The sequence below is a fragment of the Hyperoodon ampullatus genome (genome assembly GCF_949752795.1).
Source record: "Hyperoodon ampullatus genome assembly, chromosome: 4".
In the NCBI taxonomy this organism is placed as follows: Eukaryota; Metazoa; Chordata; class Mammalia; order Artiodactyla; family Ziphiidae; genus Hyperoodon; species Hyperoodon ampullatus.
In genome coordinates this window covers 58,833,426-58,848,687 of record NC_136917.1, presented here as the reverse complement: position 1 = coordinate 58,848,687, position 15,262 = coordinate 58,833,426, and the positions used below count along the sequence as shown (strand labels likewise).

The 15,262-nt window shown below is 54.7% G+C and overlaps 2 protein-coding genes across 2 annotated transcripts; both read right to left on the bottom strand.

Moving 5' to 3' along the window:
* Window positions 1–697: 697 nt before the first annotated feature.
* On the bottom strand, window positions 698–11,247 carry SLC23A1 (solute carrier family 23 member 1; the record flags this gene model as incomplete). The annotated part of the gene is made up of 15 exons (XM_079703584.1): window positions 698–945; window positions 3,815–3,910; window positions 4,419–4,562; window positions 4,656–4,785; window positions 5,062–5,167; window positions 5,920–6,067; window positions 6,389–6,545; window positions 6,796–6,916; window positions 7,048–7,229; window positions 7,398–7,465; window positions 7,644–7,732; window positions 8,469–8,626; window positions 9,066–9,200; window positions 9,822–9,883; window positions 11,166–11,247. The coding sequence occupies 15 exons, from the start codon at window positions 11,245–11,247 to the stop codon at window positions 698–700; spliced, it is 1,926 nt and encodes a 641-aa protein (XP_079559710.1).
* A 1,491-nt stretch (window positions 11,248–12,738) lies between these two features.
* On the bottom strand, window positions 12,739–14,682 carry MZB1 (marginal zone B and B1 cell specific protein). Its single transcript, XM_079703984.1, has 4 exons — window positions 14,494–14,682; window positions 13,505–13,629; window positions 13,044–13,154; window positions 12,739–12,953 (listed from the first exon to the last, which is right to left on the bottom strand). The coding sequence occupies exons 1-4, from the start codon at window positions 14,662–14,664 to the stop codon at window positions 12,797–12,799; spliced, it is 564 nt and encodes a 187-aa protein (XP_079560110.1). The 5' UTR covers window positions 14,665–14,682; the 3' UTR covers window positions 12,739–12,796.
* Between the last annotated feature and the right edge of the window lie 580 nt (window positions 14,683–15,262).

Sequence of the window (15,262 nt, the reverse complement as noted above, 5' to 3'; positions counted from 1 at the left end):
CAATCCCTGGTACATAGAAATTTCTATTTAAGTGACTTATTACAATTAAGGAGTCAGCTAAGCTCTCACTTTGTTGGAACTTGTCTGAGGCAGTGTGCACATTAAAACTACTTTGATTTTTTTTAAGGGCTTGAAACACATTATTACTGCATCTGGGCCTATGTGGCATAGTTTTAGGGTAACTGAAGTCACTCTGTTTCGTAGGGGTTTTATTTTATTACAACTATTTAAACAAGGCACCTTATGTGAGAGGATTTTTCCTATTCTTGTGCTATGTCAGTTATTTCTCAACCTTTTCTATGTCATAAAGTGTGATTTATCATACTGGAGTGTAAGGATGAGGCTGCCTGTAGCTAGAGTTTATGGCTCATTGGCTCCAGTTGACCCAGTATCAGCCCAGATAACCAAAGGCCAAAGGGATCAATACTTCAGTATACTTGTAACCTCCTACAAGGTTACTGGCCCACACCTGTTGGGAAGTTCCACTGTCACTATAAAATGGCTAAGGAGTTCCACATATGTATATTGACTTTTTACCCAATATGCCTTCTGATTGAAAACATTCAAGTAGGTCACAGAAATGGAAACTGAGTACTTTGTTTTCTCTTTGGTTAAAGCATAAGAATGTTGTGATTTTTCAACCCTCCCACAAAAGCCATAGACTAACAGACATCCTACCTTTCCTGGGCACAGTTTTTCAGACCTTGGTGCACACAGACCCAGTTTCTGTATTTTGTGGGGTATCTTCTGGAACTGGAAGCTGGTCTTTTGACCTTGAAGAAAATCCTTTGAAGACTGGGCAGATAGGAATGTATTTCAGAAAGGCAGTTCTTTTTACCGTGCTCATCCCAATGGGAAAGTCATAGCTCTTCAGGCTGGTAGACATCTCACTGTTGGCATGGGCCCCAGCTTTCCACTGTATCAGACCTCGTTCCTCTGGGCTTCCTGGAAGAGGACAGTGAGGTCACTTACCAGAGCCAGCAATCCTCTGCTACCTCCCCTTCCCATAACCTAGTCATAAGGTAGACTTCCGGAGTTGTCTTGATTCTCAATTCTCTGGTCCTGAAAAGTTGAATCTGTGATCTCTCAGCTCTTAACTTGGCTAGAGCTCTAGGGAACCCTAAGGGATACTGGTTATACATAATTAGTATTTATTGTGTATCTACAGTGTGCCATGGTCTGTGCTAAGTGCTTTTATTTCATTATCTAATTTCTTTGAAACATTGGTGGGAGGTGTATAGGCACTATTACAAAAATTTTATGATCAAGAAGGCAGGCAGATGGTTAAGTAATTGTCGGCCTACATCTCGAGTATGGGGCTGGTGTCTGCTGGGCCAGTGGGGACCAAATAATGCTCAGACTGCTGTGAGGGCAGGAAGTTATATTTTGAAACACTGTAATCAGTATTAATATTCAATATTATGATTCCATATTTGGAAAATAAACTCTTGTTTTTATAATACAAACTTCAGAGAGTCAAGCTAAGTAAAATCTTTGTTGGTGGTAGGGATACGCAAGAGAGATTTTTTACAACTAGGGGAAATCTCCTTTAGGAGGTATGGGAGGGATGTGTGAATTCTCTGAGGTTTTCACAAGAGGGCTGGGGTTGACCGAAGACTGTGAGACAGTGTAAATCTAGTGCAAAGATTTCCACGCGTTGGCAGCCCAGGCTGAAAAGCCCCATGAGTAGAGAAACCAAATGTGTCCCAAAGTCTCAGAGGAGAGGGCACTGAGGGAGGGCTGGCGTCCTTAGAGAAGACCACTTGGAGGAGGTACTGTTTGAGCTGGGCCTGACTGCACAAAGAGCACAGGTGGGCAGGGTGGAGGGAGAAGAGCTGCAGCTGTGGCACAGGACTGAGGTGACTGATGGCCCCACTCCTCACCACTGCCGGGACACAAGAGCCAGACCGGCACTCCCTCCCCTCCCCTCCACATCCCTACCTGTGTTGCCTTCTCCAGTGCTTCTCCAAGTCCTAATCTTCTTGGCCCCACCCAGAATCATCCAGGAAGCCCCCCAGATGACTCCAGCCGAGGCTCATTCACCTTATTGCTCTGAATTGCTTTAAACCCAGTTTTACTTTCTATCTTGTTGACTTAACGTTTTTTTACCCTTAAGTGTCTAACTCAGGGCCGTGCTTGCTCCAGTAGCACTTGCTGAACTAAACTTAACTGCCCCTCTAAGGTTGGTATGTGGGTAGGTAAAGAGTAAGAGCAAATGCAAAGTGGTCTATCAGCAAAATGTACCCATCCTACAGAATAAAGCTCTGCAATTCCATTGTTGAGGACAAGGTTCTGAGCCAGCCAGACCTGGGCTTGAGACCAGGTTGTGTGACCTTAGGCAAGTGATTTAACCACTCTGAGCTTCAGATTCCTCATCATGCACATTGAAGGACTGTTGAAGATTATGTAGCATAATACATATATTGATCATTGGCAGGGATGGTTGCTGATGGGCAGTTGGGTTGAAGGATAGAGATGTGAGGAACTCAGGCACTCTGAGGCTGTTAACATCTGGGTAGCTTAATCCAGCTGCCCAAATCACAAACCCCTCTGTACAGATACCCACCCAGATGCCCTCCATCTCTGTGGATTCCCTAGGCATTGAGGTTGCCACTTCCCTGTCTCATGTCCGCAGGATGAGCTTCTCCAGGTCCCACCTCAGCTTCCTCTGGTAGGCAAGGGAGGTACCATGGTCAGGTATCACCCATCCATCTAAGTGATAGCTGCTACCAAAAGCTCCCTCATCTGATGCTATCTAAAATCCCTGAAAGTGCCAGGGAGTCCTGGCCCTTCCCTGCCCAAACTCTAACCCACCAGCTGTGCATAGCCAGCCGCTGATTCCTGTGCTCTGAATAGACACTTGTGCCTTCAGAGAGGGGAAAACAAGTGGGGACAGCTATGTTTAGGCTGTTAAGTCGCAGAAGATGGAGAGCTATCATCCTCCATCTGTCATCTCTGTGGACTGATGCAATCCAGCCCCTGTCTCTACGGAGCTTTCCTTGATCTTACAGTTCCCCTGAAACTCTCTAGCAGAGGCAGTGTGGTGGAGTGACTGGAACACAGGCCTTGGACTAACTGCATCAGGTGGACTTGTTTAAATCCCAAATTTGCAGTGTTTTAAATCAGCAAGTGTTGTGACCTTCGGTGAGTCACCTAACCTCTGGTTTTTTCTCATATAAAATGGTGTTGATAGCCTCTGCCTCACAGGATAGTTTTTGAGGATGAAATGAGACATTTAGCTCCATGCCTGACCCATAAATGTTTGGTAAATGCTAACTATTCTTACTACTAGTTAGAGCACCTGGTGACATTTAGTTTTTATATATTTACTGGGCACATAAACATGGGTCAGGAGGATTCTCAGGGACCCCACAAAGTATCCTCCATGATCCCCGTAAAAAGCCCTGATACCAAAGAGAAACGTTAGGGGCTCTTCTAGTACCCAACATGACAAGTCACTGGCATATTTGGAGTGAGTTTTGCCAACATACTGATGCTACATTTCCATCTGTCCTACTCTAAGAAAGCGAAAGCAAAAGCAACCCTCAACCCAGTGGCAACAAAGAAATGGAAAAGAAACAATTTACAGGGCCCGGGAATGACTCTCGTAGCCACATCATCTTCAAGACTAAGAGGGAAGCCTGTGCCTCTATCAGGCTGGTGGTCTCTCCCTCCCGCCCATCTGTTCTGCTTCTCCCTGCAGGGCCTGAGGCATTGCATCTGACCTGGCCACAGCTCCGGCTCAGGAGACATCTGCTGGACTGCCTCTGAGTCCAACCTAGTTCTCTGTTCCCTTCCCAGGGCTGACCCATACCTGGCACTGTGTTGTCCAGTATGAAAGCGAGGCACCCACCCACAAACATCTCTGTAGTCAGCAGCACAGTCAGAATCTGGTCCACTTCAGGAATGCCTGTGGAATAGGCCAAAGGCTAATGGGTGTCGCGGCCCCATCTGGAGAACAGAGCTCAGAGACTTTCTCCCCACTGGTGCAGCCTGCTGACTTCCTTGAGCAGGCACAGAGATGGAACAGTACAAAACCTTCACTTTCAAGATGATACACCTCTGCCTCTCCCATCCTTGGATTCAAATCCCAGTTTTGCTGGTTGCTACTTGTCTTGCAACAAATCATTTAACCCCTCTGAACCTCACTTTTCTCACCTGTCACATGAAGATGGTAATAGTATCTGTTTCATGGAGCCGTTGTGAAAATTAAATGAGCATATGTAAAGCTCATACCTGTCCACAGAAAGTGTCTTAGTAAAGCACAGCTGTTAATTAGCCTCTCAGCTGCTAACATCCAGAGATGGGCAGGATTTGTGGCTCTGGCTGTGTGGAGCCTTTGAGGGAAGAGGCTATGCTCAGAGTCGAGGCCCACCACACCTCCCCCACCCTGAGACAGGTAAGACAGGTGGAGGCACCTGTGTTGATGGCATTCGGGTTGGAGTCCAGGTAATTGGGCAGCGTGAGCCCGAAGAACATGGAAAATCCAAGCACGAAGAGGTTGCGGGAAGAGTTCATGTCCACGAACTGCAGGTTAGACAGCCCCACAGCTGTAATCATGCCTGAGAGCACAAAAGAACCGCTGGAGGCTCCTCGCAGGCTGGGTGGGCTCCACCACACGGCAACCACGACCCAAAAGCACGCACAACACTCACCAAAAAGGGTGCAGAACATCCCCCCTAGGATGGGGTCAGGGAGAGAGGCGAAGAGGGCCGTGAATTTGCCAATGGTGCCCAGGACCAGCATGATACCCGCACCATACTGCACCACGCGCCGGCTACCCACCTGCCAGTGAGCCAAGGGGTGGGGCTAGACCCAGGGGGTGGGGCTAGACCCAGGGGGTGAAGTTGGGCGGGGTAGTTGCGGGAGGGGAAGGGCGTGGTGGGTGGGGGTGGGCGGGGCCTGTTATAAGAGCAAGGTACATATGGGTCAGAGCATGATGCAGGGGAGGCCTGTCAAAGGCAGGGGGGGGCTAGGCCAAAGTAGGGACAGGTTTGGGGTGGGGCCTGCGGCACATGGAATGGGGGCGCAGCTTTGTGCTGCTCTGGCTAGTTGCGGCACCTTGGTAATCCCCAGGACACCAATGTTGGGGCTGGACGAGGTGGACCCGTTGCCCGTGCCCAGCAGCCCTGCGATAACGCAGCAGATGCCTTCGGTGAAGATACCCCTGTAAGAAAAGGGCAAGTGGGTGCCTTGGTCCATGCTCTAGCCTGGCTTGTGTCCTCCCATTGCCCTGGCCAGAGTCTCTAGGGCTGTGTGAGCTGCAACTATCTGTCCATAGTACTCCCCACTCCAGGCCAGAGGTGGGTCTGGGAGCCAGGAGCCCAGGTCTGGATGCTAGTCCCACTGCCCTGGCACTTAATCCTTAGGTGATTCTGGGCTTCAATTTCCTCATCTGTAAGATGGGGATATTAAGAGTACCTGTCTAACAGAGCCATTAGTGGATTGCATAAGAGAACACACATCAAGAGCTAGACACATGGGGACTTCCCTGGTAGTCCAGCAGTGAAGACTCCGCGCTCCCAATGCAGGGGGCCCCGGTTCCATCCCTGGTCAGAGAACTAGATCTCACATGCTTCAACTAAGAGCCCGTGTGCTGCAACTAAAAAGATACCATGTGCCACAACTAAGACCCAGTGCAGCCAAATAAATAAATAAATAAATAGAGAAAGAGCTAGACACATGGAAGGCTGTCAGTGACTGTAGTTTCCCTTAGACTTCGTTGTCTCCTCAGCTGTTTGCACCACAGAGTGAGTGATGAGAGCATCTCCATTTCATAACTAAGGAGAACCCGTCCTGGAGAGTTAGTGACTTGCCCAACTCCTTGTCCCCCACCTCTGGGATTCAATTCTGTCTGTACGTTTGCTTCCTGAGTGACCCTTGAGGGGATGAGATACCAGGGAAGGCAGATGGGCATACCTGTTGATAGCGTGCACTGGAGGGGGTGGTGCGCCAGCCAGGCGGGCACAAGCATAGTAATCTCCGATGGATTCAATGATGCCTGCTAATGTGGCACTAAACATTCCCAGCACAGCAGCCGCAGTCACTGTGGGAAGCCCCCACTGACCTGTATCAACAGGGAGATGGGAGGTTGGATGCAATGAGTGTTCCTAGGTGGGTCAGGGAGCAGACTAGGCAGTACTTGGGTGGAGCAGGGGAAGGGGTAAAGAGATCTCAAGCTGGGGTGGGAGCTATACAGTTGTGGGAGCTTATTTGGGGTCACTTAGAGTCATAAAGCTGGAGTGAGACTTTGAGTACACCACCACTCTGCCTGGCACACTATAAATGTGCAGTTAATACTTGTTATGTCATCAGCTGGACTGGGGTCACCAGGGGCCTCATTGATGGGCTCAGTCTGAGGCAGAGGGGCCCAGATGGGGTTGCTTACAGGGGTAGGGGATGCGGATCCAGGGAGCAATAGCCACGATGTCCCCTCGGGCATCTGTTCGTGCCTGGAAGCCATAGGCTGTGGGATCTGAGGGCAGCACGTCCGTCAGGGTCAGTATATAGCAGAGCAGCCACACGGTCATGATGGCTAGCACGATCTGAAGTGGGGGGGGGTGGTGAGGGTTGCACTGAGGGCCCAGGAGGTCTTGGTCCAGGCTAACCAGCTCCTACCTTAGCCCTAGCCCCAGCCCGAGCCTGTGCCCCAGCCCCAGCCCAGACCCCAGCCCCTATCCCTGGCTGTCGGACCTCAACTCTGCCTCTAGCTCCCCTGCTGCCCCTGCCCTTGGCCCTGGATATAGGTCCAGCCCCTGCCCTAGTCCCAGCCCGAACCGCCTGTCAGCTCCTCACGGGAAACATCTTGAAGATCTGGATGCGGAAGAGAGTGAGGCCCTTTCCCCAGCAGTAGACGGGCAGCAAGAAGGTGAGATTTCGCAGGTACTGGGAGAAGAGGACAATCAGAAGAATGGAGCTGGGGACAGAAGCACAAAGAGAAAACGGCTGGTAGCCCGGGCTGGGGGCAAGAGCCAAGGCTAAGGGGGCAGGACACGAAGGGGTTGAGGGACTGGGGCTGAGCAAGGATCAGGCCTGGTGCCCACTCACCAAGCCGAGATACCCCAGTGGGAGCCAGCTCGGTCACCAGCAGCTTGGAAGACAGAGAGACCAATGAGGGAGACAGTGGGGGTGACTGTAAGAGGCCCGATGTAACTAAGCAGGGCCCCAGGCAGCCCCATCAGCCCAATCACCACCTCCACCATACTGGACACCATGATTGCACCCTGGACCTGGAAAAGCAAAGATCAGCTATAAGTCACTATGTAGAAGCCATGACCTCTATGTTAAAAAAAAGTTCCTGGACCACGTCCTCATATCCCCCAATTCAGCAGTGGCCTTCCCTCCCATCTAGTCCCACCCTCAAGTCCAGGTCTCTTCTACCCCACGTGCAAACCCACCTCTCGTATCCGTGGGTGCCAAATATGAGAGGTATTCAGGGGCAGACTCCAGTTACCATAGATGTCCTCTGGGGGCATAGACAGGAACACACACACACACACACACACACACACGCACAGGGAACAAAGAGAGAAAGTAAAGATGCTGCCCTGAAGGCACCTTGGGGTATGGACATGGAACAGTCGCCCAGACCTCCAGGCTCCTGGGGCTCCCCTCTCCAGTGCAGCCCCCAGAAATGTGCCCACCTTCTGGAGGGCATTTCCATCTCTCCAGGGCCAGGATGGCTTTGGCTGGGACCAGAAATGCAAAGGCGCTGGCCTGGAACAGCGGCAGCCTGGAAAGAGAGGCACAGAGCAGCAGGGACAGGTTGGGAGGTGGGGAGGCAGGAACAAAGAGACGGGGAGATGGGGAGGGAGGGGCACAGAGCGAGGCACAGGGAGAATCACACACAGGGACAGAGACACAGAGGAACAAGGGCAAGGGCAGAACAGAGGTAAGCCACTGAGGCCCCAGGCGGGACTCTGTAACATTTTGGGGGCCTAAGAAAGAAAACAAATGGAGCCCCTGGCTCACAACCTGCTCCCTTTCCTTCTCAGCACCAGCTGCTGCACTGTGAGGGGCCACGTGCACGGAAGTGGACAGCTCAGCTCCTGCATGCAAGCTCCACTCACAACCTTCCTTCATCTTCCCACCATACAAATGACCATCCTTAGGCCACCCAGGCCTAGGACTGTGCACGCGGGGGCAGGGGGCCCCCAGGAGGACGGACCACTGAAGAGGCCCACACAAGCCCTGGCAGCAGGGGAGTGAGTGGTCCCAATTACCCAGAGTATGGCTTAACGGAGGAGACCCCAGCTAGGGCACGTTCCCTTTCCTTGAGGAACACCTGGGGTCCAGGGTGGGACCCCAGCTGCCTGACTCTAAGGCTGGCCTGGAAGCAGAAGCAGCAGGTGGGGGCAGATAGCAGTTTTTCTTGTCCCACAAGAGTCCTCTGAGACTGCTCCTGCTGTGTGGATCACTGCGTGTGTGTCTACGTGGGGTGGGGTAGGGGTGGGAGTGGGGCAGCTCACCGGATGCCCAGTGTGGTCTGGATGAGGGTGGTGATGCCCACACAGGTGAAGATGGTACCAATGAGCTGGCTGACCATGTACTGGTCACGGCCCACACACAGCGCCTCAGCCAGGAGGAAGGGCACAGCGATGGTGCCACTGAAGCAGGTCAGGTAATGCTAGGGGTGTGGGGAGAGTGCATGAGGCAGGGCCCACGGAGCTCACAGGGATGCAGGGGAACCCTCACAGTCCTCACGCCTGCCTCAGTGGGCCTGAGCCCGTGCCGCCCCTGCCAGTGTGCCCACCCAGGACTGATACTCCCATAAGGCATCCCCACAGAGCGACTGCTCACCTCTCTGGGGGTTACTAATCTGTCCCCAAGTTATTCCTGCAGCTTCTGTGGAGTGGGCCCCCTTCCCTGTCACCGGCACTCCGCCTGGCAGGTGATACCTTGTCCCTTTCAGGCCCCATCAAGCCTCTTCCCCACCCCTGCTTGGTGACAGTCACTGCTTCCGACTTTAGGTTTCTCTTCCTGTTACCCAAGATGACCTCTTTGGCCGGGGAGGGGGCTGGGGAGCAGGCAGGGCGGGGGTGGGAAGGCCCTGGGGGGACGCCCACCTGGAAGCCCAGCAGGATGCACAGGTACCAGGGCGGCACATCCTCGATCTTGTACAACATGTCAGACTTGGGCTCTGTGCACAGGGCCGTCGGGGGGTCCTTCGTGGAGGTCCCTGCTGAGCCCAGGGACTCATGCTGGGGGCAGCAGAGAGAAGTAACTCAGCGTGGAGTGATGGGAACCAGAAAAGTCCATTCTGCTTCAGAATCAATTAGGTAGCCCGAGTGGCCTGTCAGCTCCTCAGAATGGGATCCCCACCCTCCCTCAGTGCTCATGCACCCAGCTACCCCTTGGCCTGGCTACACCTGGCTCCCAGCTCACGTTGCTTTGTGCAGGGATGAGTCCGCTGTACTGGCTCCTGGAGCCCTCAGAACCTGGGCCTTCTAGCCAAGGGAACGGGCCCATACGTCAGAAGGCCAGGGGTACCAGGAGAGGAGGCCAAGAGGGCTGGAGACTGTGACAGGCCCTCTTGGACGTACTCTGGTCCCCCCTCTGTTCCTTAGAGGTCCTTGGGGTGTCACTAATGGGGCGGTAGGCTGGGCCCCCGCCGGCCCCCAAGCTGGGGTGAGCCAGTCCCAAAGCAGAAGTCTCCTTCACCCCACTGCCACCCACCCCTCCCCCAACTGCCACATTCCGCCTGGGACAGTCACTCTTGATCCAGTTCATCAGAACCTTTGTCTCTGCCCTCCCAGGGAGCAAGGACTGCTCAGGTCCCCAGCCCCACCCTGCCTCCACCCGCTCCCCTCATTCCCCAGCACCTGTGTCTGGCCCTCAGGGTCCTCCTGGGCCCTCATCTTTGGGGCACAGGTGTGAGCAGTTCCTGAGGAGAAGAAGGGACGGCTTATACGAAGGCCAAGGAGGACTTTAATCCGCATAGCCGACATTGTTTGAAGTAAATCTGTAACCAGATCTCCAGCACCGATTGCGAAAGGAGGGCCCAGGCCTGGGTAATATATTAACTCCGGCCATAGTGGAAAAGGCCGCCCAAGCCTCTGTCACATTTACCTCCCGAGCACACCCTTCCTTGCCCGCACCTGACCCTGGGCACGGGACAGGTATTTTCCGAGAGAGGGCCGGAGTGGGGGTGAGGAGCGGATGGCCTTGGAAGTTTACCAGGCCCTGGGTGAGGTGAGAGGAAAGGGAGTGAAAATGGGCACATATTATGGCACACTCTGAATGAGGCTTTTCCCTGCTTATTAATCAAAAGTTAATCATTATCATCATCATAACCCATCTCGTTACTTAGGAACAACTGCGTGCCAAGCAACATCTATGTATTGTCACATTTAACCCCAGGTGCTGGGTGCCATTAACCTCTTTTACAGCTGAGGAAACAGATTTAGGAGATGTGATCTGACCAAGGCTACACAGGTAGCAAGGTTTTAGAAAGCCATTCCAAAAATTCAGGTTGGCCTGAACTACTGAGCCCACGCTGTTAATTATACATTAAATGTCAGACAGGACTGCACTCCCCACCACCTCCGCTTGCCCCTCAGGGTCCCTGAGGCACAGAACAGATGGGCCTCCGGAGAAGGAGCTGCTGAGGCTAGCCCGGTCTTCTCTGTTCTCTGTGTCAGGACAAGGATTCCTTCCCTTCCCCTCCCAGTCAGGACCAGCTACGTAATCTGTGGGACCCAGTGCAAAATGAAAATCTGGGGCCCCTGTTGCAAAAGTATTATACATTTTTTTTTTTTTCGGTACACAGGCCTCTCACTGTTGTGGCCTCTCCCGTTGCGGAGCACAGGCTCTGGACGCACAGGCTTAGCGGCCATGGCTCACGGGCCCAGCCGTTCCGCAGCATGTGGGATCTTCCCGGACCGGGGCACGAACCCGTGTCCCCTGCATCAGCAGGCAGACTCTCAACCACTGCACCACCAGGGAAGCCCAAAAGTATTATAAATTTAAAAGTAGCAACAGCAGAGCATTAAACTGATTTGTGGGGTCTTTCTAAGCACCGGGCCCTGCGTGACTGCTACACAGTCGCTGAAGCCGGCCTGGGCCCGGCCTGTCTTCCCCTCCCGGGGGCTGGGGAGAGCCCAGGGGCTGAGGGCCCTGGTTCTGCTCCCTTCTGCGCTGCCCCAACCCCATTAGGGTCCACTTACTTCTGGGTCGCTGTGCCCATGGCCAGGCCCTGCCCCAAGGCCTCCCCCGCAGCACCGCTATCCAGCTGGGTAGCAGCTTCATGTCACAGCCCCGAATCCGACGGCCTGTCCAGCCTCCGGCCCGTTCCTCTGTCCACCTGTCCTCTCCTCTCAAATCCTGGCCCCTGTTCCCAGGTTCCCAAAGTCATCCGACCAGTTAGAAGCCTCTACTCCTTGGCACTCTCCTCCCCACCCTCTCCTCCCCGGTACTTCCCAGGGGCTGGGGAGACACCCCTACCCCTTCCACACATTGTCCGTTGGACCCTCATATCAACCCAAACCACATACCACACACATGGAGACAAAGCCGGGAAGTTGCACATGGTCTCAGATACGCAATCACACAAATGGACCCGGAGCACCTAGACTCTGATGCAAAGTGTCTCTAAATCACGCCACAAAAACACAGGGCCACGCAGGTGCACGTCATGGGCTCCCGGCTCCACACCTGATACTACTGACTGCTCAGCCAATTCCTTGGGCCCTGGCTCTCCTGGTGCTTAAGAGTTCTCTCCTGAGGGCCAGGAGGAGGGGCCTCAGGCAGATGGGGAACAGGTGATGGAACATAGGGGGCTGGGGTGCAGAGTGGTAAGGGCCTGCGTGGGACACCCCCATTCCTTCAGCCCTAACCTTCCCCCACTCCCCAAATTTGAATCCCCTCCCAGCCCTGCCACTGCTCAGCCTGGGACTCTGCCTGAGCCTCTTTTGTTGTCTGAGCCCCAGTTTCTGCACCTGTCAGCAGGGGATTAGAGTGTCTGTTCTGTCCACTTTCCAGAGCTTCGGAGGATCAGAGACACAAATGAAACTAAGCTGTAGCACCACTGACCCCAGATACCCAGACCCAGGTGTGAACCAGGTGGAGCTCTTTTCTCCGTTTCTAAGAAAAGGGCCCCAGGTGAGAATTTCTGGGGAGAGCAGGACGTAGAGCCAAGATACTGAATCCAGGCTGTTCCGGGACCCCTGTCCTGCCCTGCCCTGTCCCAGGTGAGCACCGAGAGCTCAAACATGCTAGCTGGGGTCAGAAGCAGAGTCCAGAGTCTAGAAAGTGAGCAGCTGCTGGGTGTAGACCCAGGAAGACTAGTGTTCTGGGAGGGGCACAGTAGCACACAGTTGTTGCAGTGGGTATGTCCACAGGCAGCCTGCTTATAGAGTTTGCCTTGGCTTTTCTTTTCTCTCGTGAGGGATCTGGGGTTTCAACCGTTCAGATAACTGGTTCCATATGCCTTTGACAGCTCACTCACATTTCCAGCCATGACAGATCTCACTTACCTCTGGGAAATTGTGGGGGACGTGTACCTGGCCCTCTCTAGGAGGGACGTCAGCAGAAACACCAATGTCTATCCTCCCAGCCCCCCAAGCACCTTTTGCAGAGAGAAGGAATTGAGGTCACTGGTTTTATTTGAGTCCAGAGGGGAAGGCCTTGGCCACCCCCCAGGCCCCAGGGCCCAGAAGCTGAAGGAGGGAGGGAGAGTGGCAGCACAGAAGAACAAGGCCTCCCTGCCCTCCAGGCAGCCTGCAGAAAGCAGGGGACAGATCCAGAGGAAGCCCAGCTCCCTTTAGGGGCTGACCAGGAAGGGGAAGGAGGAGTCGGGCTAGAGCTCTGCCCTTGTGACTGGTGCCTCCTCTGAGCAGGCCCCCGGGGGGCCTCCACACAGCAATGCCTCCAGGGCCCCTTGACCTTGTTGGTGGGCTTCATAGATCTGGTCTTCTCCAAACTCCCCCAGGTAGTGAAAGCATGTCTTGGAGAGCCTAGGGGAGCCCAGGAGGAGCCTCAGACTCTGCCCGGCCCACAGTGGGGCAGACCAAGGCTCCGTCCCACCCCAACCCTCCAGTCATGACCTGGTAGGCCACGGCGCCCCCATGATGATCACACTGATGCTCGGCTCCGGCCCCTTCCTAAGTCCTGGGCCCATGAGACGTTTCACCTGGTCCACTTCTCCAACTCCGTAGCTGGAGGCAGTGGGAGGAGAGGGAGACAGCATTAGTGTTCCCGTCACCACATGAAGCTGGGCACACTGGGCATCTGCCGAGTTTAGTGCCCAGATTCTGATCCTCCCTGCTGAAAAACTAAGGACCAGAAAGGGGAAACTCCTGGCCCAAAGTCACACAGCAACCTTGTCTCCTGGCCACCTTACTCTTCTACTTGCTCCCAGCTCCAGAGCTCAGACTCTGTCCCAGCCAGTCCCCACCCTTGGGCCAGAGCCCTAGTGGAGTGTGTGGTGTGTGAGTGGGAGAATGAGAAGCCCCACTCATCAGCCTGCCCCTGGAGGAGGGGGGCAGGGGCCAGATTTTCAACTCACCCCTGCCAGGTCTGGGAGCAGCTCTGGTCCAGGACGTCTGTGTATACCGACTCGCTCAGCTTGCCACGGCCCCCGGAGTCCAGGGTGTGAAGCTTGGCCTCTGCCTTTGTCAGATGCTGCCACATCTGCAACAAGGAGGGATTGGGAACCAGGGCTTCAGAACTGCTCAGCGTGAAAGGAGGGGTGATTGGCAGGGGGGAACAGAAGCCTGTGTCTCTGAGGAAGAACGAGGAAATGGAGCCTTTTGAGCAGGAACACCTGTGAGGCAGGCTTCATGGCCCTCCCCCAGGTCCAGAAAGCTAGGACCACGCCAGCTGAGGCAGGATCCGCTGCCTTGGGATGGGGGGTGGGTGGGAAACACTGAGGTGGAGAATTAGGCCTGGGCATTGGGGCCCCTCCCCCAGGGCACACCTGCCCATCAGCACACACTATTTGAAACCACAAGAACAAGGAAAGAAAAAAAAAACCTCCCAGTCTTCAGTGACACGTGTACTCATAGCCCCCGTGTGCGTGCGCGTGCACACAGTCACACAGACACACACAAGAAGTACTCAGGCACGCGTGACAGGTTTGTATGTGAACTCAAGACACGCACATGCTCATGGATTCATGGGATTGACAAACATGCACACGTGTACACATACACCAATACTCCCCAGTCATGCCTTGGGAAGGAGTCCAGACTTAAGGGTGGTCCTAGAAAGGGAGGAGTCCGAGAGGACAAGCTAGTGACTCCCTGGTGTCCCAGAGGTCGCCTGCTCTTTGTTGGGCAGACAGACAGGTAAACTGAGGCAGGCCAGTGCTGGTGAGGTGAAGATGGCAATATCATGGAAGGCTGAGTCTAGCTCAATGCCTTGGGGGTGGGGCGGGGTTAGGGGATCCAAGGCCAGCAGTGGAATCTGAGGTAGATGGAGGGGTCTGGCTTGGGTGGGGGCCTGGGTAGGGGCAGGAGAACTGCTCGCGGGGCGGCAAGGGGGTGGGGGGCTCACCTGGTAGGCCACCGCCCTGCAGGCGTCACAGCGCAGGTGAGCAGGCATGTGAGCTGAGAACTTCTCTTCATCATCCAGCTCGGGGGCCGTGGCTGTGAGCGGGGCCCTGTCCCCAAGGCCCCCTGGGATGGTCCAGGCCCCCAGCAGCAGCAGCAGCAGCGACAGCCTCATGGTCTGTGGAGCTGGCTCAGCGAGCAGGGACTGTGGTTGGGGTGCAGGGATGCACGTGTGTACGCGCAGTGGGGGTTGCTGCAGAGAGCCCGCCCCAGACCAATGGGAAACCGACACCTCACCCTCCTGTTCTCTCCCTTCCCCCAGGGCCCTGGAGACACCGCTCGCACACCTCCTCTCATGGGACCCCGGCTCCAGCCAATGAGGCAAGGAGAGGGGCTGGGCCTGGGCGAGGACACATGGGGGCTGATACCTCTCATGTCCTGGGACCTGAGCACATGGCAGGCACCGCGCTGAGCCCCTCGGGGAAGGAGGTGGCTTGTTACTATCATCTTAAATCTACCCCTGAGGACACAAAGGTTCAGAGAAAAGTGTCAAATCCAAGGCCACATAGCTAGAAGGGCTATGCTGAGATTGGAACCCAAGCCTTGTTGACCCCAAGGCACACTGGCCACTCGGCCACCAGGAGAAATGAGGCCACAGGCGTGGTTGCCAGCCAAGGCTCCCTCCCTGAGAGGCAAGTTCGCTGAGGCAGGGACGCCACAGTGTATGAAAGACACACATGGTCCCCTCCCCCAGGCCACACCCAGGCATGGAA